Genomic DNA, 22,931 nt, shown 5'->3' on the forward strand with positions numbered 1-22,931 from the left:
AGTGGGGACTCCAGGAAGTTACTGGTCGATACATAACCCCGCCTAGTTCTCTTGGGGCCTCATACTTTGCATACAGACATAAGAGTATCAATCTCTCTGAAAGACAGATAACAGGATAAGTGTATTTCCCAAAGTGTCAAACTGTTCCTTTAAAGGATGATGCATAGTCACTGGCATTGTTTTTGTGCTTAAATTCTGATCTGAATTGGATGAAATGTGCAAGAATGAAGCATGTAATACGGAATTCAACTCCAGAGGTAGACATTAGCTAACCAGTTCAATAAATTCCTAACATTGTGCCAACTGTTTCAATATAGCTAATTGCATCTAAAGAGAGGGATTTCGGTTTGGCACAGACTAGGTGAAGAGCAATGCTAAACACACTTCTCTAAATTATCTTCTCTAATACACCCTGTGCGCTCAATTCCTCTCACTCAGCGAGACAATTTGACATGAAATATACCAACCACATACTCCCATGCCACATATCCCAGCCAATCACAACCCACAGGCAGGAAAAACTAAATAGGAATACCAGCATTACTACAGTTTTCCAAATCTGGGTGGAGAAGAGGAAGAGAGAAGCCAAACTTAACAGAGACATGAACTCAGAAACCACAAAGTGAGAGAGAGTGTCAAGAGAAAGACGGCAAGACAGCGTGCGGGCCAAGAGCAACACAATATCCAAACAAAAAGATAAAAAAAGGCCTCTAACTGGGTCTCAATCATTTATTATGCTCAAGAAAAAAATGTTACAGTTTATACATTAACAACTAATCTCACTTGAGGGTGGAATTTGATTTATTAGTAAAAACCAGTGATAAGATAAAGAGAAAGAGAGGAATAGCAAGCTTTACTGAAGATGATATAATTAGCTAAACAAAAGAAGCCTTCTTCATGACGCTGGGATCTACACCTCCCATAAGCCATCACTTAGCTAGTGTTCCCAACATGGGGCAGTTTCATTGACACATCATTAATACCGACATGGTGGTGAAATTGATCAAAATCAAAACAGACGGACAAAAACAAACGACAAAAGGGTAACTTTTCATTTAGATAGTGCCTTATAAATGTATCTATATGTAGTTAACTCAACACAACCGGTTGAGATGTTTGTCATCAGTATGTATGACAACAAAATGCAGAATGTGGATGCTGATCTCACTCTCAAAATGAAGCGTTACCATGAAAAGAACAGTTTGTGCAACAGCCTGTTTCGGTCTCCCAGACGTGTGCATACAGACTGATTACGTTTTTTACAGATACAAGAGGGAAGAGCAGACAGTGGTGGTGGTGACAGGAGAAGAGGGGGAAAATAACACAAGGAATAGACACCAGGGCCAGAGCAGAGTGGTGTGTTGGAGAGACAGCATACAAACACTAACCATCAGACTGGGGTGGGGTTGCTTGTTTTCATATTTGGACTTGATATTTGTAAGGTGGGGATGTAGAGCCGTAAACCATGTTTCCTGCATCCACTCCAAACAGTTGGAGCCACACATAGGGGAGGGGGTTTGGGGTTGCGTGTGAGGATCAGTAACATCCGCTATCCTCTTTTACCGGTACCCAGGGCCTGGCTGAGTGTAGCCCTGGCCGTAAGGGGGGCGGTTACGGGCGTACGGGTTAGCAGCTCCTGGTGGAGGGGTGACAGTGTTGCCTGGAGGAGGGGTGTATCCTGGGCGGGGTTGGTACCCTGCGCCGGGCTGGGAGGTGGGCGGCAGGGTATAGTTGGCAGGCTGGGAGGCCTGGGAGGTATAGTTTTGGGGAGGGAAGGCTCCTGGTGGATACTGCTGGGCTGCCTGAGTCGGATGGGGCTGCTGCTGGCCACCCTGGAAGCCCGGAGCTGGAGCTGGACCGGGGGCTGGAGCTTGGGAGGAGGGAGGCGCATAGTTTTGAAACTGCTGCTGCGGCTGTGGCTGTGGCGGGCCGGGCTGAGGGGCTCCGGGCTGCTGAGTGGGGTATCCTGCAGAGAGAGAGAGGGAGGGAGTCTCTTTAATTAATTCACAAGAGAGGTAGCCACCTCATTTCTGACCGTTTTTACTCTTACCAGTGTACTGCATACCGTACTGCTGCTGCTGAGGTGGAGCTCCTGGTTGCTGAGGCGGGTATCCACCTGGAGCCTGGTACTGCTGATACACCTGACCTGAAGAGACAGGGACAAGCGTTATCAGTACACAGATGGAACTAAAAAAATAAGATATCTAATACAAATATGAGCCATTATCCATTACATCTTTAAACTATCTTGTATCCGGTTAAAATCCAGATGCAATAGGGTAGGGGTGTCACGATTTCTATTCTAAATCAACAATCGATCAAAATGAGCTTTCGATTACGACCTTCAAAGTCAACAATGGTATAGCTGTCAGTGCTGAAAAAAAAAAGGAAATCAAACCAAATCGTGACCTTAAAATCAAAAGTCAAATCGAATCATGGATTTTCCAATTTGTAAAAGTTGGAGCAGCTTTTTGACTGCTACTCTAGTGCCATTATGACAGGTAACAGATCCTGTAGGGGCTCATCCACAGACCACTTACTGACGTAGTTACAGTTGGTAAGAGTAAAGATTACGTATATGTCTTGAGGAGACAGATGCATTTACACCTTTTAAACATCTGGCTAGAATGCAATCAGATGGCAAATTCATCATGAAAGCTTCTTGGTTGCATTTACACTCAACTGTTTTTGCTATCAGATACCTATCCAAGATGCATGATGTAAGTAAGTGTAAATGAGGTCTCTGTATCTTCATGGAAACACCTGTTCGTCTGGACAGAATAACACACAGCTGCCTCAATAAAAACATCTGCAACCACTTTGTTGCTAAAAGCCCAGTACCCACAGATCTCTCTCTATGGGACATAACAGTAAGAATTGGCTTCAAGCTACAGAGCAGCATGCAAGTGCCCGAGTAGACATAAACACACATACACATGAAGTAAAGGATGCAATAATTCAAAACTGAGGTTGACATATGTATCCGCTATCGGGATGCCATAGACACATAAACATTCATAACTCAGGCGAGAAGTTCTCCTCTGCACCACCAGACACATCTATGTTTGCAGACAGTGACTTCCTGATGCACTTGTATTAACTATGACTTCACCAGTCCACACTGCATACATGCACATGTGGAGAATGGTCACCATTATCTCTAGCTCGAGTCATCTCAATAATGTGCCTTAAAGGGTAACTTAGGTATTTTAAAACATTCTTGTGTCTAAGTGACTAATGGGGACAATCATTTTTGAAATTGGTCCAGTATTGAGGGATAACGCTGTAACCGGCAGCCGCGAAGCAAGCTGCGAGAGCAAGTGAGCAGTGTCACTGTAACGTTACGTTCACTAAAAGTACTTGTTTTTGCCACTGACGAGCTCAGATTGCTATCATAAGTGTCAAGACAACATTATGGAAAGGACCCTACAGAGAAATAAAACGTTTTTTTTACCTTTAACTTGATCTAGTCTGTTATTGTGTCCAAGTTCTGCTCAAGGAGAAGTCTCGTATACTCTGGCTCTAATGAATACGGACGGCCATCAAATTCAAAGACCTCATCCACTGTCGAAATCATCTAAATATTCAGCCATGACATTGAAAATCTTTTAGGGTGCTTTCATAAGCCATAGTCCGTTTGGTTCGTCCAAATCGTAGTTAAATTGATACTTTTGGTTCGTTATTCATTCAGTCTGGTTCATTTTGATGCTGTCCAAAGTCTCGGTCTGGTTGTTTTGGTCCACACCAGAGCACGATTAATGCGTTCACAACCGCCCAAACGAACCACACCAGAGTTCGATTACAGCGGACTAAATGTTGGCTTGTGAAAGCGCCCCTAGATAACACTAAGCTACGCTTTCTGTAATCCATCATAACATATTCTGCCCGGCTGGCACTCACGTCTCCACCATGGATGTATTCCACTATTCCACTGCTGTGTTCCGGCTACACGTCACCCCGCGAGATTTCAGAACGAGACTTGTCCTTGAGCGAGACTCTTTCCATAATGTCAGACACTTATAATAACAATCAGAGGCTGTCATTGCAAAAACAAGCACTTTTAGTGGCTGTTAATGACTGTGCCAGCTTGCCCCTATAGCACCACATAGCAGCTGCCATCTACAGCACTCGCCCCAAAATACTGGACAAATTTCAGAAATTGTTGCAGCTATTAGACAGTTTGACACAAAAACATGCGAAAATAGGGTCCAGGTTGAAAAATACCCAGTTACCCTTTAAAAAGGCCTCTGAATATCCAAGGAAGCCTGGGGCATCGTGTTACACTTATTAGCAACATTTGAATAGCATGATGAGTAATCAGTAATATCTTGCTTGACAGTGATGCCGTTGCACATCTTTTTTATGTTTCAAAACATGGAAACTATTTTCCCTTGTTATTTTGAATTTTCTCATTAAGTTTTCCATTGAATGCCTGAATGTTCAGCAGACAAGCAAAGACTTGGCCAACTCCCTTAAGGCCAAACTTTTACTCCCAAATCTCCTGCCTGGCATATAAATCAGGGTGACGACACATAAAAAGCACAAAGAGAGACGGCATAATGAGGCTTCACTGGTTTTTCAAGCGCTGGTAAAGCTGGTGCTGATTTTCCACTCTTTGGGAGGGCTTAAATATTTCTTGAAAAGTGTGCAAAGCTGAAAAGAGACTCCTATGAAATTATGTACTGTCAGAGAACCTCAACGCACTCAGAAACACTCTTTCACGTCCAATAATTCAAAACATTCAAAGTAGCTCATACAATACACATACAATTGTTGGCCTGAAAAGGAAATTGACTTTGGAGCTGAGGCTCAATGAACCAGCATTCAGAAAGCAAGACATATCACTTTGCATTGGTCTGGGAGACACTTGACAACATAATATTTAGCTAGAAACAGTGTACTTCTTTAGTGTCTTTTTAACAGGCATTGAAGTGATGTGGCAACCATCTGTTATCTCACTGACAGCACCTTCGACATGAACACCCTGGTCTTTATTGTGTGAGAAGGCATGTGTGTTGAATTGGCTTCTCCTCCTGTTCTCCCTAGCCTGTAATCCATCATGAGTGTTATGGAGGGGTGATAGGAGGATGCGTGGTTGTTAGAGCCCTTTGGCCTAGGGAGTTCATTTCACTCCAGCGTAGCCAAGAGGTCCGCTATTAGCTCACCGAAGACAGAGCCGCAATGCTTCAGGAGAAAAAATCCCTAGTTGGGAAAAATGATGTTCATTGGAACAAAGAAGCATTTGGCTGCAGCACTGCTGACCTCTAAGCATGCCTCAAGACAGAGTCATGAGAGCAAGGTCCTATTTTTAAATAAACATTTCACACCAAACACTCGTCTGCCCATCTGATAAAGAGCCTCATGCAAATGTCTGAGCCGTTGCCACATGCACATGTGTTTACAGTTTCTTTCTGTCTTGCACACATATTGCCAAGGGTCTACCAGCATCTGACAGACAACAGTTTGAAATCTTTACCATCTGCTTATGAATCTTGTTAGCAGCATTCTTATGGTAACAAGTAACCTTAGCTTGCGTTGAAAGTGAGCTTACGGCTAGCTTTAAAAGGCCACACATGCTCAGTTGGCATCCGTTCTCATGCAATACTTTTTATAAATACTCGTGCATCGACTGGCTGTTCTGATTTGCCTTAAGGCTGTCATACTGACAAACAGTCTGCACAGCCAGAGACGGGGGTAATGTGAGTAAAAAGGGCCGAGTGGGAGAGGAGGCTGGGCAGGTTGTTGTCGTTTAATGCCTTTGTGTGCCAAGTGCCAACCATCTGTAGCCTTGGAAGTAAGAAAAGAGATGAAGAATTAAGTACTGTAAGGAATGAACAAACTGTTTGTTGCCAGGTTAGGCTTAGAGATGTATCTAACAACCTGCGACAAGATCACAAGACGGTATCTAGCAAGAGCTGCCAATGTATATAATAACAATACTTTACTCATATCTGTGGGGAAATCATCGTTTTACTTAGAACAGAAAGGTTCCCCTGGAGCTGGTACAAAGGCTTGCTGAGCTTTAGCAGGGTTAATGCTTGCTCACATACAGGGGCTTTAGTTGAAAAGGGGATATTGATGTATGATACAATAACAATTCCACAGAAACATGCCTCCATCATAGCATCCCTGCATCACCACATCTATTAAAGTGTGGAAACCCAGTCAGAACGAAACCTCAAATCAGCAAGAACAAGTTACTCATTAGGAAAGAAGGTCTATTGTGTTCTCCTAGTCCTCAAAGGAACAGAAAGAACCATGAGCAGCTTGTTGTTGAGTGGGCTAACCCTGTGACTGAATCATTCTTCATCTGGATCAACTAAACTCTTATTGAGCCCTATGGAGAGAGCCTGCAACAACAACAAGACCAAACCACAAACCACCACTTAAATGGAAGTAGTCATATCCATGTGTGCTGATCTCCAGTGTTGCAGGTGTGGTCAGGAAGTCAGCAGTGTGACCGCTCTGAGAACAAGTTACAGCTCTCGCAAAGTGCATCTCTCTTGCTCCAGTGGTCTCCTCGTTCGGAAAACAATCCCATCCACTTACAACAATGTGGTCAACAATACGATATGCTTCACCTCTGTGGCTGCACCTGCCTGGGCCTTTCTTCACAACAACAGGAGAAACAAGCCAGAGAATTCCCTCATGTTAAGTGAGGTACTTTGAGAAAAGGAAATAGACATGCGAGATTGGCACAGAAGGCCATTTCCCAGAGTGGTATCGTGCTGAGAAAATTAATTCAAATAAGTTGTTTGTTTTTGCCAAAATAGTGATCAATTGTTCATTTATCTTCATCTAAGACTTGGGTTTGGGTCCAGCATATCCGTGTTAAAGATCGCACACAGGGGAGAGCTGTGATAAAGGCTCTGCTGAGTAAGATAAACCCTAAATCCATGGATACTCTTGTTTACAGAGTGTTGATTAAGATTCCACAGTATCATTTATCATTCAATGAAACGTCCCGCTTCAACAGCAGAATGGATCTGATTCCCCAAAACAAGGAACAAACATTTGCTCAAAGGTATAATATGATACATTTCTCAGTTGCCGTTTGTTAACACACGGCATTCAAAGTTAGGCCCTTCTCCTTGGCTCAACTAGCGAGCGAAGGAGGGAGAGAGCAGCTATGGTTGAGCGAGCTATAGAGTGAATGAAGAGAGGGAGCGGCATTAGTTAGAACAAAGCAGTGATTCAGAGAAATAAAACATTATTTTCTGATTGTCTCATGGCGGCTATGCAGAGGAGAGACAGAGGGTCAAGGGGAACACTGGAGCTCATGCACATAAAAATACACACTCCGTTCTCATCCGTCAAATATGGCCGCTTTGTTTCTGACAGAGCTAAAGAGGGAAGTGTGCCTCGGTATCAGATGCCGAGGGGCGTGACAAGGCGCAACATTTGACGACCTGAGCAGGCTGCATACCCTGCGCATTGTTATTGGCTGGGGGTTACACCCCCACGTGGGGCCCATGCGCTCTTTGCTGAAGCCCAGAAACGTCCCAAACACAGCAAAATAAAAAGAGAAGAGAAAATACAGGCAGTGGGAAGGGTCTCTGTAGATACAGAGTATCTAGTGGGTCAGAAGTGATGATTGAGAGGGATCATTTTTTTATGAGTCTATATATTGTATTTTAGGAAACTCCTGCATATTATACCTTTAAAGTACGTGCAGTAAACGGTAAATCTGTGAACTGCAAACTTCAGTAAATGTAAACTGGTTGAAAAAGATACTGTATATGCACCTGATCTATTATCATCCTCAATTTGTTCCTTTAATTTAAATATTTGTTTTCATTTTCTCGGTTTCTCTGAGTTTGCCATTCTCGTATCAAAATAACATTCTTCCACTCCATGAACATTTCACCTAGCTGGCAGGATGAACATGATACCGTCTGTGATCCACTGAGAAATAAAAAGAAGGTAAGTGGAATTTAATCCACACAGCTAACTAAACAACGGTAGTGCAGCAGGGTCTGGTGCATTCTTTGATCTTAGTCTGTCACAGAAATACTAAATTACACTTGAATCATGTGTAATAGTTTTCGGAGTGGATACAGTCAAGCGAGGCATGAAATTACATCTCACACAGACTAGAACTAGACTGTCTGCGGCAGTGGCTGCACATGTTTTTGGAGTAAATCCTTTAGTCACAGTTATGAAGAAAAGGAAAGGGCGTTCTGCATAACCGGCCTGTGTGAATGTATTGTACGTGCATGACCACAGTCGAGACAGGACTGAACTCACAACATAATAAAAAATAATAAAAACAGCAGTTTGGAGTGTCTATGATTTAATATGTTTTATGTTGTCATAAATGTCGAATTATTTTCAAGCTTTTTACTGCAGTACGCGTGTGATACCATTTCTTCTAGGGATTGACTCTTTTGTTTTACTTTGTGTATTTTTCTATTGCTTCTTTATATTGTTTTGCCCCTCTGATCAATGGATTTCCTTCTTGGGATAATTAGATTTGATTTATTCTACACCAATCTGCACATTAAAACATATTATTAGCCAGACCAACTTGTGAATTATGGCAAAAAAACTTAAGAGGGGAGAAACATATTTGTCTGGGTGCTGGAGTGTTACATATAGCATTGTCTGTATTGTATAGTATTCACTGCAAGAACCAATACTAACACATTCAAACTTGCTCAACAGGGGTTGACATTTTTAAGAGGCTACATTGGTGGTAATGTTGGAAAAACATCCCATAAAACAGCACCACTGTAAAAGAAAATTGCTTAACCACCCATACAGCTGACCACCTCCCTGTGGCCATTAGGACATTATCCCATAATGTATTACACAAACCTGCCTCAGAGTATGTGTCTGTTTGTGTGTTCACCAGTTATGCTGTATTAAATATGGTACGTGTGCATTTGGGATTTCTTGAGGGATACAGTAGTTGTGTGTGCATGTGCCTTACCATCCATGCCAGCTGGGGTACCCTGCTGTACTCCAGCGTAGGGAGCCTGTGGTTGGGGGGGCGCCACTGGCTGAGGGGCTGCAGACGTTGAGGAGGCAATGCTGTCAGGGGTTCCTGAGCGCTCCTCTGGTGCGACCGCTGGAGGAGCTATTTAGATGGCACAGAAGAGATATGAATTATTTACATGACAGCTATACACTGAAACAAAACAAATAATAACAAGTAAAAAATTATATATTTTACCAGTTGGATAGGGTGAAATACCTGGGGCTTGGTCCTCGCTCAGGCCAAACGCGGAGATGACATTCTTGCTGACCTCATCCTGGTTTTTTAATGGGTCGAAGGCTGACATGCTGGCTGCGCTGACTGGAATGGCCTGTCTCACTGTGGGGTCTGCTGCCATCATTTTGCCTTCACGTCCATCCACTGATTCTAGAAACAAGACACATTTAAGAACCAGCAGAGACAAAGACAAAATGTGGCAATAATGCAATGCATGTATGCAACACTTTGTACTAGTTTGAGCCGACTATATTATATATATACAAACATGTGGTCAGAGAGGTATGATGGTTGGATGTATGATGAGTGTTTTTGAGGGTTTTAAAAATGTACACTGCCAATGCCTCATAAAAGACCCTGATTATACTCTGGCATTTGACTTAGGAAACAAATCCACCTGTTTGTCTCAGCATGATGCCGGATTGCAAACTACAGATTGCCCCTGTTAATTTCAAGCCTTGATTCCAGCCAAATCACATATGAATATGTACTTTTCAGGAGAGGACCGAATTAAAAAGCTTCAGCTCATGGAGAATGACAAACAGCAGCACAGAGTCAGCTTTAATACAGCAGCCTACTACCATACTGTGATATGAACGCACATATTCCTAACATAAACGTCACAATTATGATGCCACGGGAAGGGTGACCTACTGCTTGAGATGTGTGTATGACCACAATCAAACCGGACTGAACCAGTATGTATGCAGTTTATAATCAACGCTACACATGTAGTGTAAAATGCCAGACAAATCTTCAAATGAAAACAAGTTGTTAAATTATTCCAACGACTGACCCTCATAAACTCTCACTCTGGTACCAGTATCCCTCTGGGATCTTACGATTTTGGCAGTGAGCATGTGGAATATGAACAAGTGTTATTTGTTAAGGAGGCCATATGATCCCCATCAGTGGGATTTAGAGACCTAACAGACAGTTTACTGATCTAAAAATCAAAACCCAAAGAGAAATCAAACCACCTGGATTGTGTGTGTGTGTGTGTGTAAACATATGGTATTACCAACTAGGGTTGAATGTTTCTTATGGATCCGACAAGTTTACCCTGTCTTTAATACATATACACGTTAGAGTTGTTAAATGATTTCCAACTTCAAATCTTAGTTTCATGCACAAGTATGTGTCTGTGTTTTTCATTAATAGGCAAAATTTTGAGTTCTCATGTTACAACAATTCAAAGAGCAGTTGTGCACAAACGCACAGTAGGAAAAACTGCAAATGACTCCATTTTTGAGGCAGATACTATATATATATATATATATATATATTTAGATAGATATTTGACAGGGTAAAAAATCAGACAACAATATATTGGTATAACATAAAGAAACAATCTTGATAAGGATCCCTTAGATTTGTTTATTTGTGACCAAGCTACATACTAAGTAGGTCATTTTAAAGCTGGAAATTCAACTTGTCAGTGCTCTCTGGTGGACAAACTATGGAATTGTGACACTGTTTCTAAATTACCTCAAATGTAGTTTGGCATTTCTGTACTGCAATTTCTTGTCACATATCGGCCAACATATACACTGATATATATAAGCTAATATTGCCTAATTCTTCAGTCTACAACATGCGTGTGTGTGTGTGCGTGTGTGTGTGTGTGTGCAAGTGTGTGGGGGGCGCTTACCGCTTTCATGTGCTGTAGCAGCCAGACCAGGCTCTATAGGGGGCTCCAGGCTATCCAGGAGATTGTTGACTTTATTCCTGAGCTCAATGAGCTCCCTGCGCAGGTATTTCACCTGACTAGACTCCAAAGGCCGCGGCTGACCATTGACTGCAGATAGAGATATGAAGAGAGAAGGCACAAGTGAGCAAAGTAAGCAAAAACGTGTCATTTGTTTGGGGAATGAGATTGAAGAAGTCAAACATTTCGCCATCTCTGCACAGTCGACTCTATTTTTGTATTAGACCTCAAGGAGGGTGATGGAAAGAACTTCACTCCTGATCACTTTTACATAAGACAACAATCCCCTAGTTCATATCTTTATTAATGGGGCATGTTTGTACATTACTGAATCTGGAACTCGTTCATCACAATCATTTCCCACTTGGGGTAATGTTGTCTTGAACTGCTCGTTGACATAGATCCTGGTCTAGATCTGAGTTATAGCCATGAGCTCCTCGTAATATCTGGGTCAGACTGTACAGAAGTGTGTCAACAGCCCAGCTGATGGTAAACCAAACCAAAAGGGGCATGAAAATAGGTGTTTGTTGAGGACTAACAGCATACATATGACATATACTGCTACCAAAGAGCTGCATGTGAACTTTACACTGAGGTTGTTGGTTATATAAACAGACTGTGTTGTTCTCCCTGTTAGAATGAAAATGTTTCACTGGTAAATTATGATTTGTCATCATTGGGCAAAAATTCCATAATAACCTTTCAGCATATTGTAATTCAAGTGTTGGGCGGTGCTTGGTATTTCATCAACTGATCTCAACATGGCAGCCGGGTCACAAACTTTCTCATTTTACAGCTAAACAGTACACTACAAAATGTTTCTGAAAACATTTGAGGCAAGAAATAGGCATTACGGTAACAGAATATTGATTCATATTTGATCAGCGCTGCCTAGTTTGATGGTTTGATCGGAGTTTGCGAGTGATTGACAGCTGCTCTGACACTGGAGGACACAGAGGCACATGATTTTTTGAGGATTACCTGTCTCATGCACTACTGTCAGGATATAGTGACCGTTTTATAAAAATAACTTTTTTTTAAAAATCATATATGCTCCAATTCTACCCACTGCAGCTTTAAGTGCATAGTCAAAATGTATAGTAGGGTCATCAGCACAAACAGTATTATACAGTCAAATCTACTAATGTAAAATAAACACAGTGGATACTCATAATTCTGCAGTTCATTGGTCTGGAAAAGCTGTTAATTTTACATTAAGTATTTGTACATTATGAATGATGACCTGTCCTAATGCTGTTGGCTCCACACTCTGAATACCTGGGATTACCGAGATCATATACTGTATCACATGGTTGAATCCACAAAGCCATTCACAATAGCAGCCAGGCTGATAGAGGGACTGAGAGTTTCATTATCACCAGCTAACAATGGAGCTGAGGAATGCTAAGCAAAAGGGTTGCTGTTTTTTTCGTGCCTTCTTAATAAAATAAAATAAAAACTATCAAACAAATAGGTGCAATATTACATGGTCAATCTGCAGGAAACACAGGACAAAAGTCTTCACAATCTTTGACCCTATGTGACCTCTTCTTTCAACCCTTATTTTCACAACCCTGAAGAAGGCCACAAGCTGGAACACGGTCTCAAAATAAAGTTGTTCTTTACACTACAAGTGTTGCTGGAGTTGTGACCACTTCAACCCTTATTTTTCACTACAAATTGACAAAGGAGGGAAATTTCCATCGCAACAGAATGAACGCGAGGATGGAGATCGCCGGACATTCCTTTCTCACACAAGTTTCTCTGTTTGAGAGTAGATAATGCCGAACAGAGAGGCACAGGGTCATGAGGCATTGTGCTGAAACTCGAGTTGACACGAAATTCCAGCTAACAGCGCTTGTTTTGAATCTCGACACATGTCCGAGAATTTCTGTTTCATGTGAAGTCACGACATGTAATGACGAGCCAGTACTCGGACTTGATTCGGAGGAAGCGAGAAAAAGAAAAATCTTAAAGCTCTCTGGCTATTAATAGTGGCATCAGGAGAACAGACCAACTTGGAGCAGAGCGCAGGAAACAACATCATGTTGTCATTACTGGTTTGAGCCATTTTGAGTTTCAAATTTAGATTATTAAATTTGTAAGATGCACATCCATTGTGTGCTATGGTTTGGGGTTTCTTTCACAGCTGATAGTAATATTCTGTAGATTCAATATCTTAAAAATGTACTTATATTTAAGCATATATTCCCATACTGGTAAACTTTTATTATTTCCTGACAGGAAGGAACACAACTTAGACTATCCAACAGCCAAATACTGGGACATCGTCTTGCCTTTAAATGAATACCATTTACAAGAAATAGAATAATTCATGAATGTTAACAAAAACACATGTAATGTAGAAATGGTCTGCCAGGAGACATAATCAGTAAAAAACATCAAGTTGTGTTTTGACATTTACAGATTCAAATCATGTGGGGTATATGGCTTATATGGGCATGTATTGAAAAGATTTGATTGAAAGAAAACTGTCCCAGATGGCATGTCTGATCAGTACAATTCAATGTCAGCTGGGATCAGCTCCAGCCCCCTGTGACCCTTCAAAGGATAAGCGGGTATAGCTGATGGATGGATGGATGAAAAAGTGGAATTATATTCTTTCCCATTAACTTAGTGTGTGCCTCCTTTGCTTTTTAATGCCCACAAATTCTGTAATCTACAAAAACGTAATCCATTATATAAAGGGCATTTTCATATACATGTTCTTGTATGCCATGTAGTTACTGGGCTCGCCTTAGTATTCCTATTCAAGCAATTATCAAAATCATACTCTTGGTCATGTATTAATTGATTAATACTTAATTAACTGCAAATACACTATGTCATTTTGGTAAAAACAACATGAATATTGAACACATCTTTATGCAACATGTTGTTAGTACAAAAACAGGCCTCAATCTGACATGTTAGGGTGAGGCTCACTGGTTGCTTCTGAAATGTCATTAATTCTTCTATGGCATACTGAATGACTGTGGATGTAGCTGGGCTGGTGCATATTTAAGATTAAGATAAGGAACTAGTATAACTGGCACAGAAGGCTTTTGTGAAAACATCCATCTACTGCCTGTCACTTTGTTTGTTTGCTGAACCAGCGCTAAGAGACACACAGAAATTCCTCCCCAAATTAGTCATAAGGGAGTGTTGACAACTTTCATTCACACAGAGAAGAGCTGAGGTTTGTTGTGTGAAACATTAACTGGACTGCCCTCCAGTGACTGGTTGCTGTAACAGCTGATGTGAAACATCTTGGTCTACAGTTTATCATGATGAAGCTATCACATGATTTAAGAAATCTACAGGTTTGAAGTTTGGATTCCTCGAGGCAAAATGTATGAAGGGGCAACAGAGAGGAAATGTATTCAATATCTTACCAAACAAAGTCAGTTTGAGTATTCTACTGCACTGGATGGCGAAGGAGAGGTCAGAGCTGTCAAAGATGGTGATGAGGTCATCATCTAGACAAAGGTAAAAGAGAGACCAAATGATTCACTGTAATAGAGATTATCTATACCAATAAATGTATATATGTTAGGATACAAAAAAAACATTGAAATTGCATGTTCAAGTTATTAGTATCAGTATCACAAACTTTATACTAGTTTATAATAAATTAGCTGGCCTGAGACATGAAACTTATTGTCAACATTCACACTTTTACCCGTGAGATCAATTTAGACAAGTGGCCCATATCCTGACTCACCTTCATCCTTGTATTTGATGGCAACCTCGTCATTACTCTGCAGCTTTCCCCTGAAGACACGCTGCATCATCAGCACTAGCTCATCATAAGTAATGTCTTCATTATGGATCGGGATGCGTCTGATGTCGTCGCCCAACTGGGCTTTGATGATCAGCTTCCCGCTCAGGTCCAGCTGGCCGTTCATGGTGCCGTCCGACCTCTTCTGCTCCCACCACTTAACAGGATCAGAGGAGAGGTAGTTTAAAAAACAACCAACTAAACAAGAAACCTGTTGTTCTGGCTTTCCTTCTCTCTTTTTCAATGCTAATTAGGGCCTATTTGAGTATAACAAATTAGCAACAGCTGAACAGGACTACATTTGATCATATGTTGATTTTTAAAGAAGAAAAGTTGTAAAATTGTCAAGGAGGTCACAAATAACTTCTGGCATTAACAGCAAAATCATGACAATCACTCCATTCAGTATTGAGAGTTCTCAATTATTTACTTAATTATATACACAACCATCTTTGGGAATAAAATATAATGTCTTCAGGCAATAAATAAAATCACATCAAAATATATTTATCATTATAGTCAAATTGAGGCCTTAGATAACACACTGTGTCTCTATAAGTAGGTTACCAGGTCAGGGGAAGCTTGATTGCATTATTTATGATTAAAATGTGGTTGTTACATTAACAAGGACAATGGGATTATGTTAAGATTAGCAGCTTCTCTGTATTGTAACTAAGCCTTATTGTCTTCCTTAAAGGCCCTTTGACAATTACAAATCAAGAGAGAGAAGCTTCTTAATATTCAGAATTTGATTAATTAGTCTCCCTTGATCTTTCACAATGAGGCTATCTCCCTGCATGGCACTGATGTGTTTTCTGAAGTCCGTTTATATGCATTATAATCTAATCCAATCAAGACTATGCCTATGCAGTAACAGCATGACACAGTTTCACTTGAACTGCAGAGTCTAAGGGTCAAACATCACCTTGTGAGGTGGCAAGGACAACTCTAAGATACTACAGACATTGACCCAAACTATCAACCAGGTTGATAAGGTAATCAAAGCTTTCAACTATATTTAGTGGATCTTTTATAAAAAATATAATGTTGTCCACATCAGATCTGCTCCCTCTACAGAGTCTTTCAAAGCACATCTCAAGACCCACCTCTTTTCTTTGGCTTTTGAATGTACTTGAATTGTGATTACTAATTGGCCTTTTATAATGCTCATTATAACAGTCTTTTACTCATGGATTTAATCTTGGTCTCTGTCTGTGGATGTGTCAGATTTTGTTGTCTGCTCTGTTGACCTGTTTTTATTCTGCCTATGTCTGTAAAGCACTTTGATCAGCTCATGTTGTTTTAAATGTGCTATAGAAATAAATTTGACTTGTTTGACTTCAACAGATTGTCGTGTGTAGTCAGCTGTTAGATTAACTATGACTGATACCTGCTGGCTGGACAACAAACAAACTGTGAATTTAATTCCAGAAATGCTCCGGCTTTGACTGACTGTCCTAGCAGCCAGATGAATAATTGGCTAGATGCTATGGATTGTGTGGTAACTAACATTTAGCATACAGTAATGTCAAAAGGGGATAACAACAAAGACTATGCCTATGCAGTAACAGCATGACACAGTTTCACTTGAACTGCAGAGTCTAAGGGTCAAACATCACCTTGTGAGGTGGCAAGGACAACTCTAAGATACTACAGACATTGACCCAAACTATCAACCAGGTTGATAAGGTAATCAAAGCTTTTAATTGTGTTTAGTGGATCTTTTAGATAAATATAATGTTGAAACTCACATATTTTGTTTGGTATGCAATCCTAAATCTGCTGTGTAACTGCAACTTCCATACATTAAGTTCAATTAGCTTCAAGATAAATTAATGTAGTCAGCTGTTGGATGACTGATGCTGGCTGGACAACAAACAAACTGTGAATTTAATTCCAGAAATGCTCCGGCTTTGACTGACTGTCCTAGCAGCCAGATGAATAATTGGCTAGATGCTAGGGATTGTGTGGTAGCTAACGTTTAGCATACAGTAATACCAAATGGGGGATAACAACAAACTCATTTCTACCGAGATCGACCACACAAAGTGTTACTGAACCGTTTGGTACAACATTACACATGTAACATGTCACTGAGGGCTTAGCTGAGGCTGATTGTAAGAGACGCTCATTCGCAGAGTCATCTGTCAGTGGCCCATAAACAGCTAGCTAGGGAGTGCTAACGTTAGCTAGGCCCTGTCATCACTGCTGACAATGTAAACTAGGAACGCGAAGCTAGAAAAGCAATGATATAGTTAATCTCACATTATATAATCCCATGATTTGGGAGTCAAATAGCTTGCCTCAATTTCACTGTATAGCAATCTGTAGCTAACATTAGCTGCGAGCTAGCATGCTTACCACTTAGCTAACACACCACCCAAACAACAAGAGAGAGGATGTGAGCTGCTGTGCGGTTAAACTGAGTCATTATACACCTGGACAACGAGCAGCAGAGTGTATTGTTACCTGATTCAGACGACTTGACCCCGCTGTGTTTCACAGGTTTCCCCCAAACCGTGAAAATGAACTGTGTTAGCTTAGCCTAGCTAGAGCCGGTGGTGAGCATCAGGAAGTGTCTGCTCAGACTGTCAACGTCAACCAGGACGTGGCATTCATTCTGCGCATGCGCAGACCAGCTGGGACAAAGTGCGTTGTGACTGCTAACTCACCTTAATTGTTCAGTTCAGACAACTTTATTTATCCCCAAGGGGGAGCATTCCCAGTCCATACATCCATACATCCATACATACAACAGACAATAATTAGTTAAGTCAAAGGAAACATATTAAAGGCATGGGGCAGTTGGAGGGACAAGTTACAATAAGAACCATATAAATACATAGGATTATAGCAAGAAAAGACCAAAAATAAGAAACAATATATGAGAACAACATATGTTAAAATTCCTCTAAATAACAGTCATTTAAAATGGGTATGGTCTGTGTTCAGCAGCTTAAAGGGACTATTTGTAACTTTCAGAAATGCTTGTTAACAACGACACCTGTGGCCGTGAAGTCAACGAAAGTCAGCGTCGGGCTCGCGCTTATGCTCGCCATAAATACACATTAACGAGCATCGCTCAACACAGTGAGGCGACACACGTCAGCTAAAACCACAATATCACTCTATATTTCACCTGCTTGGCAGTAATGTTAGCTGACCAGACGAAGGTCTCTCCATGAATCACTGCTGATCCTAGTGTTGGCTTTTCCTGCCTCAGACCCGCTGCCTCAGCCTCTGGGGCTGAAGCAGCGGGGCTCCGCAGCGAATAACGTTATCGCCTCCCGACCGCAGCCGGATGGAGCAGGGAGACACCAGCACCCGGTCGGAGACGATAACGTTTCTCGCTACTGAGCCCCGTCACTTCACAAGACACGGGAAACCTCTGTTGGTCTGGAGGAGCTGCAGCATTTATTTCTGCACAAACGTCCACTGTACATTCACTAGATATTCTCAGAGCTAAACTAACTCTTCTGCAGTGAGTAGTGAGCGCGCATGGACGTAAGGTGGAGCGAGACAGCGAGAACGCGCGCGGTGTGTGAGAGAAGAAAAGCAGGCTGAGGAGCGGTCTGAACAGCGTAGCCACACGCGAGCGTGCATATGCGAACGCGCATGGGATCCCGACCCGGTAGATTTATACCTGTAAAAAGTTACAAACAGTCCCTTTAAAATGGGTATGGTCTATGTTCAGCAGCTTCACAGCAGAAGGGATAAAGGACTTGGAGTAACGATTTGTTCTCCTTAAGGGCACATTATAACGTTGGCCTGAAGGCATCAGAGAGAATTCAGCCGAGAGAATGTGATCTGGTTGGCTGATCATTTTTTTTGCTTTCTCAGCCACCTGTTTCTCCCAAATTGTGCCCAAGTCCTTCTGCTGAACTCCACTAATCTTGGAGCACACTTTGACTATACTATTTAGACTGTTCTTGTCCTTCACAGACAGCCCATGATATAACTACCTTCCTGTGACGTTCTGCAGCTGTCTGTGTTCATTATAAAAAGTAAAGGTGACAGGACACAACACTGGGGTGAGGCTGTACTTGAAAGCATGATGCTGGATGATCAAACGTCAAATGTGACAATTTTGAAGACTGTTAATTGTGTTTTTATTTGGTTTACAATGCATATTACATTCATGTACACAGGAGTAATGAGCTGGCTTTCTGATTGATGAATGAGAATATCTGTAGAGGTCAATTTACGATAAGATTTAGGGGAACCAAATTATGGAGTAGCTTTTCACATCTATCAATAAACTGTTCATCTGTAAAATGTTTCAAAAGTCGGTTAAAGGGTCATTTAATTGCTGTCTTGTAATTGCTTTTCCCCATGTTGTCCATGTATCTGTTATTATGTTTTTAATTTTTTCCCACTCACAATGTTGTTTGAAGAAGTCTTTAGATATTTAAATCAATATCCTCCTCACAAACACTAACTATACTCTTCCATGCAAAACACACACACTTGTCTTTTTTTTTTTAAATATTTACTGTATTGTTATTGTTATTATATATATCTTGTCCTAATTGTTTTGTTATTACTATTATGTAATTATATTATTTTTATTTTTATCTTGTCTCTGGGTGGAGGCTTAAGATAAGCCCAGTGGGTTTTTTGCCTCTTCCTGCACTGTATATTATTCATTTATTTTTTTGTTATGTTGTATAGTCTTAAATTGTGCAAAATAAATAAACAAACAAACAAAATCTGAAAACATAACAGTACAGGCAGCTATTTTGATCATCGCCTTTTTCTTTTTTAATGACTAAGATGCATTCTGGAAAAAAAAATGTATTGTGAGAGGTAGACTTTTAAATGAGGGAGGCAGCATCAACACATCTGCAGCAAAAGTACACCTCGTTCTTTTAATCTCTGTAAACAGATTCTGCATTCATGTGCTTATCCGTCATCAGACCGAAAGCCGATGGGTTCAACATGTTCATGTTGGAACAGTTCGTGCCTCCACTGCTGTTCTTGTATGAGTATGAAAACCTCTACATCTATCCTTTTCAAATATTTTTTCAGAGAGATAACAATGATGTTTTTGTCCTAAATGACTCTGTTTGGAGAAAAGTTGCAGTCTAGATGCAGTGATGAAGAGGGAACAAGATGATTGAATGCCATGTTTATGTTGCTTTGATGCCATTCCTGATTGTGTGTACTCAACACTTATCATCCGCTTTCAATAAATAACAGTGACAAAAAAATCCAAGTTCCTGCATAAAGTGTACATCTCACTCTATTTTATATCTGCGTCAGGAAACACTGGTGTCTAAGGTATGATGTAACATGATAATGATTACTTAATAAATAGACATGAATAATATGCATAACTTATGAATAAATTAAGATAAAAAACACAGTTTTGCCCAGTCACAGCTTTCTTCGCTACATTATTTCTTCTTCTTCTCCTGAGTGGCATCGAACCATGAGTCTAAGAGTTTTTTCATGTAATATAACTGCCAACCGTGCACTTGAACAGCAACCACCATGATGAGGTACATAACAGTCACTGCAGAGAAGCCAAAAATGAAGCGGTAGGCCTTTCCATGGCGGTAGAGCTGCTGCGCTACAGGAAACATCTCCATTCCACCATAAATGAGAGGTGCTATAGAGAACAGCCCTCCGCTGATCATTGATATGACCAGGTAACTGATGTTGTTCTTTGGCAGTGACAGGCTGCTGAAGAGCAGAGGGAGGAGGCTGAGCAGGTAGGGGTACTCCCACTGGTACGGCATGCACACTGTGTCATGTGACATCAGGTCCAAGTGGCTGACAGTCACCTGTGCTGCCACCAGCAGCCAGAGGAGAAGGTGGACCAGGTTTAACTTCCGCACCTCCGACTTCATGGCAGCACTGTAAAACAGATAACAGATAAACAAGGTGATCCTTGCTGATACTGTTGCTATTCAGAGATAACATTCATATTTTTTGGCCAATATCAGAAATAAATAAAAAGCTACTTGCCTCATTTGGTATTGTGGGGCCACCCTCTCTCTGTGTTTGAAGTCACTTCCATTGGTACCGGCAGCTCTGAGACCTATACGTGATGTCATGTTGAGGGAAACCTACTGATACACAAAACAAATCCTATTTCAGAATTCTAAAGTTGACCCAACAAGCACTACAACTACCTATTATGTGGAGATGATGATGATGAGAGGATTTGATATCAGATTGTTACTGATATATGCACTATCACTGACCTAGTTCTTTTTAAATCTAAGCTCAAGACTTTTTTATTTAGATTGGCTTTTAATACCTAGTAGCGCTGTGATATTTTTCCTGTGCTTTTTATGTACCTTTTTATGATTTTATGATATATTGTGTTTTTATTCCTGTTATTTCTTGATGTTTAATGTAAAGCACTTTGGGTACCTTTTGGTATTGTAAAGGGCTATACAAATAAATGTTGGTTGATTGATTGATCATTTGGTCTATAATATGTTTGAAAATAGTGAAAAATGACCATCCCAATTTAGTAAAACCCCAAGGTGATGTCTTCTTGTTTGGCAGCAGTCCAAAGCCCAAAAATATACATACAAAGATGTTTACTATCTCATAAGACAGAGAAAAGCAGCAAATCCTCACAACCGGAAGCTGGAACTATGTAATGTTTGGACTTTTTGCTTGAAAAATACAACATTTAATCAATTATTTAAAAAAAAAGTTGCTATTTTCTTTCTTTTGAATGATTAATTGATCAATCAACTAGTCTATTTGTTTTAGCTCTAGACAACATTTGACCCTTTCAGCCTGCTCATAATATTACAGTATGACAATGGATCTAAGGGGCAGGTGTAACAACACAACAATATGCTATCAGAGGGGAGAGAAAATCATGAAATAATGTCATGAAATCAACCTTAACAAGTGAGACCATTGTCTAATTCTGATACCAAGGTGCTTACAACTATTTAAATTGGAAAATAAGTAATTTTAGGCAGAATAGTTGCAGCAGGCTAGCAGGCGTTAGCTTCGCTGCTAGTTAACCTAATTCAGCATCACCTGCTGTAACACAGATAACGTCATAGTTAAGTACTGCATGTTGGAGCTGGCGTCGTTTTATCATTAGCAATTACAAAACCAATTACAACAAGTATGAAACCATGTGAAATATCGATAGCTAACAGTCCTTACCGCTGCGTATTTCCGTAGCTGAGCTCGACGTTTAAATCTGTACCAACAACAAAAGATGTGACAGATGTTGCAAAACCGCTCTGCGCATGCGTCGACAGAAAGACCTCCCACCGCAGCATCAGCATCTCCTCACAGCACACAGCCATCTGTTACCATGACGCCCATTCATTCACAATAATGTGAGCTGGAAGTGATACCTTTATCACGTCAGTTGATTATTGTGCTTCAGGGGTGCATTTTCCCTAAAATCATATTTCCAATTAGGTTTGCACATTTATCCAGCTTTGCTCCTGAGAGATAGATGGATAAATAGATAGATAGATAGTAGCTTTATTGATCCCGAGGGAAATTCAAGTTTCCAGCATCACAGTTCCATAATGCAAAAACATGTTTGTAAAAAGGCAGTAAAAAAGTTGGTAGTACAAAGTACAAAAAAATATACCAGATATAAAAATACAAGGAGATGAAGAAAAACGGTTAAAAGTGAATATAGTGCAGGGTAACAGCTGTGATACACGACTATTAAAAAAGTGAATATAGTGCAGAAGAGACTGTTAAAATGAGTATAGTGCAGGGTAACTCCAGTAGCTTAGTCTATCAAAGTGCACTGTGTGCATTATTATCTGTCCTGCAGACCGTCCTCCTTTGTCCCCAAGGATGTTAAATGAGCCCAGCCTCCTCAGGAAGTACAGTCTGCTTTGGCCCTTCCTGTAGAGGTGCTCAGTGCTTATTGTCCACTCCAGTTTGTTGTCCAGCTGCAGCCCGAGGTACTTGTAGGATGATAATGACCCCAGTTGGCCATAACTTGGGAATCTTACACTGCTTGTCCTGAAAGTTGATTTGCAAAAACGATGGCTTTCCTTGCATTTAAAATGAGTTATTACCTTATGAATGATAACATGTTCATGCTCCTGGTTTCGAATTAATAGGTATGGAGACTGGAGCCTTAATTGAATAGATTTTTGATCATGTTCAAGATTCAAGATTCAAGATTCAAGATGTTTATTGGCATGCCAGTTATACTAGCACAAACGTGTGAAATGCTTTTTGCTGGGAAGCTCCATTCCGTCGTATGAATTATTTAT

General features: G+C 40.7%; 2 protein-coding genes across 4 annotated transcripts; both read right to left on the bottom strand.

Moving 5' to 3' along the window:
* Positions 1–715: 715 nt before the first annotated feature.
* tfg (trafficking from ER to golgi regulator) lies at positions 716–17,333 on the bottom strand. 2 transcript variants are annotated; one of them, XM_074658810.1, is made up of 8 exons: positions 17,173–17,333; positions 14,647–14,860; positions 14,318–14,401; positions 10,866–11,012; positions 9,197–9,358; positions 8,933–9,079; positions 2,051–2,146; positions 716–1,966 (listed from the first exon to the last, which is right to left on the bottom strand). In XM_074658810.1, exons 2-8 carry the CDS (start codon positions 14,828–14,830, stop codon positions 1,560–1,562), a joined length of 1,227 nt encoding a protein of 408 aa, XP_074514911.1. In that variant the 5' UTR covers positions 14,831–14,860; positions 17,173–17,333; the 3' UTR covers positions 716–1,559. The 2 variants fall into 2 exon arrangements, with proteins under 2 accessions (XP_074514911.1, XP_074514910.1); XM_074658809.1 differs by having other exon boundaries at positions 9,197–9,364.
* A 1,728-nt stretch (positions 17,334–19,061) lies between these two features.
* jagn1a (jagunal homolog 1a) lies at positions 19,062–21,941 on the bottom strand. Of its 2 annotated transcripts, none has more exons than XM_074658798.1 (3): positions 21,847–21,941; positions 20,674–20,774; positions 19,062–20,562 (listed from the first exon to the last, which is right to left on the bottom strand). In XM_074658798.1, the coding sequence occupies exons 2-3, from the start codon at positions 20,760–20,762 to the stop codon at positions 20,100–20,102; spliced, it is 552 nt and encodes a 183-aa protein (XP_074514899.1). In that variant the 5' UTR covers positions 20,763–20,774; positions 21,847–21,941; the 3' UTR covers positions 19,062–20,099. The 2 variants fall into 2 exon arrangements, with proteins under 2 accessions (XP_074514899.1, XP_074514900.1); XM_074658799.1 differs by having other exon boundaries at positions 20,674–20,777; positions 21,847–21,882.
* Between the last annotated feature and the right edge of the window lie 990 nt (positions 21,942–22,931).

This window comes from Sebastes fasciatus, chromosome 14, assembly GCF_043250625.1.
Source record: "Sebastes fasciatus isolate fSebFas1 chromosome 14, fSebFas1.pri, whole genome shotgun sequence".
Classification (NCBI taxonomy): domain Eukaryota; kingdom Metazoa; phylum Chordata; class Actinopteri; order Perciformes; family Sebastidae; genus Sebastes; species Sebastes fasciatus.

What these genes read in the sequence shown, in the direction of transcription:
- tfg (XM_074658809.1), bottom strand. Translation starts at nt 14,830, where the DNA reads ATGAACGGCCAGCTGGACCTGAGCGGGAAGCTGATCATCAAAGCCCAG. An exon ending in TGCTACAGCACATGAAAGCG is followed by an intron (nt 9,365 to 10,865) that starts GTAAGCGCCCCC and finishes TCTTGTTTCTAG; the next exon opens with AATCAGTGGATGGACGTGAA. An exon ending in GTACGGTATGCAGTACACTG is followed by an intron (nt 1,967 to 2,050) that starts GTAAGAGTAAAA and finishes CTCTCTCTGCAG; the next exon opens with GATACCCCACTCAGCAGCCC.
- jagn1a (XM_074658798.1), bottom strand. Translation starts at nt 20,762, where the DNA reads ATGACATCACGTATAGGTCTCAGAGCTGCCGGTACCAATGGAAGTGAC. An exon ending in GCCCCACAATACCAAATGAG is followed by an intron (nt 20,563 to 20,673) that starts GCAAGTAGCTTT and finishes TCTGTTTTACAG; the next exon opens with TGCTGCCATGAAGTCGGAGG.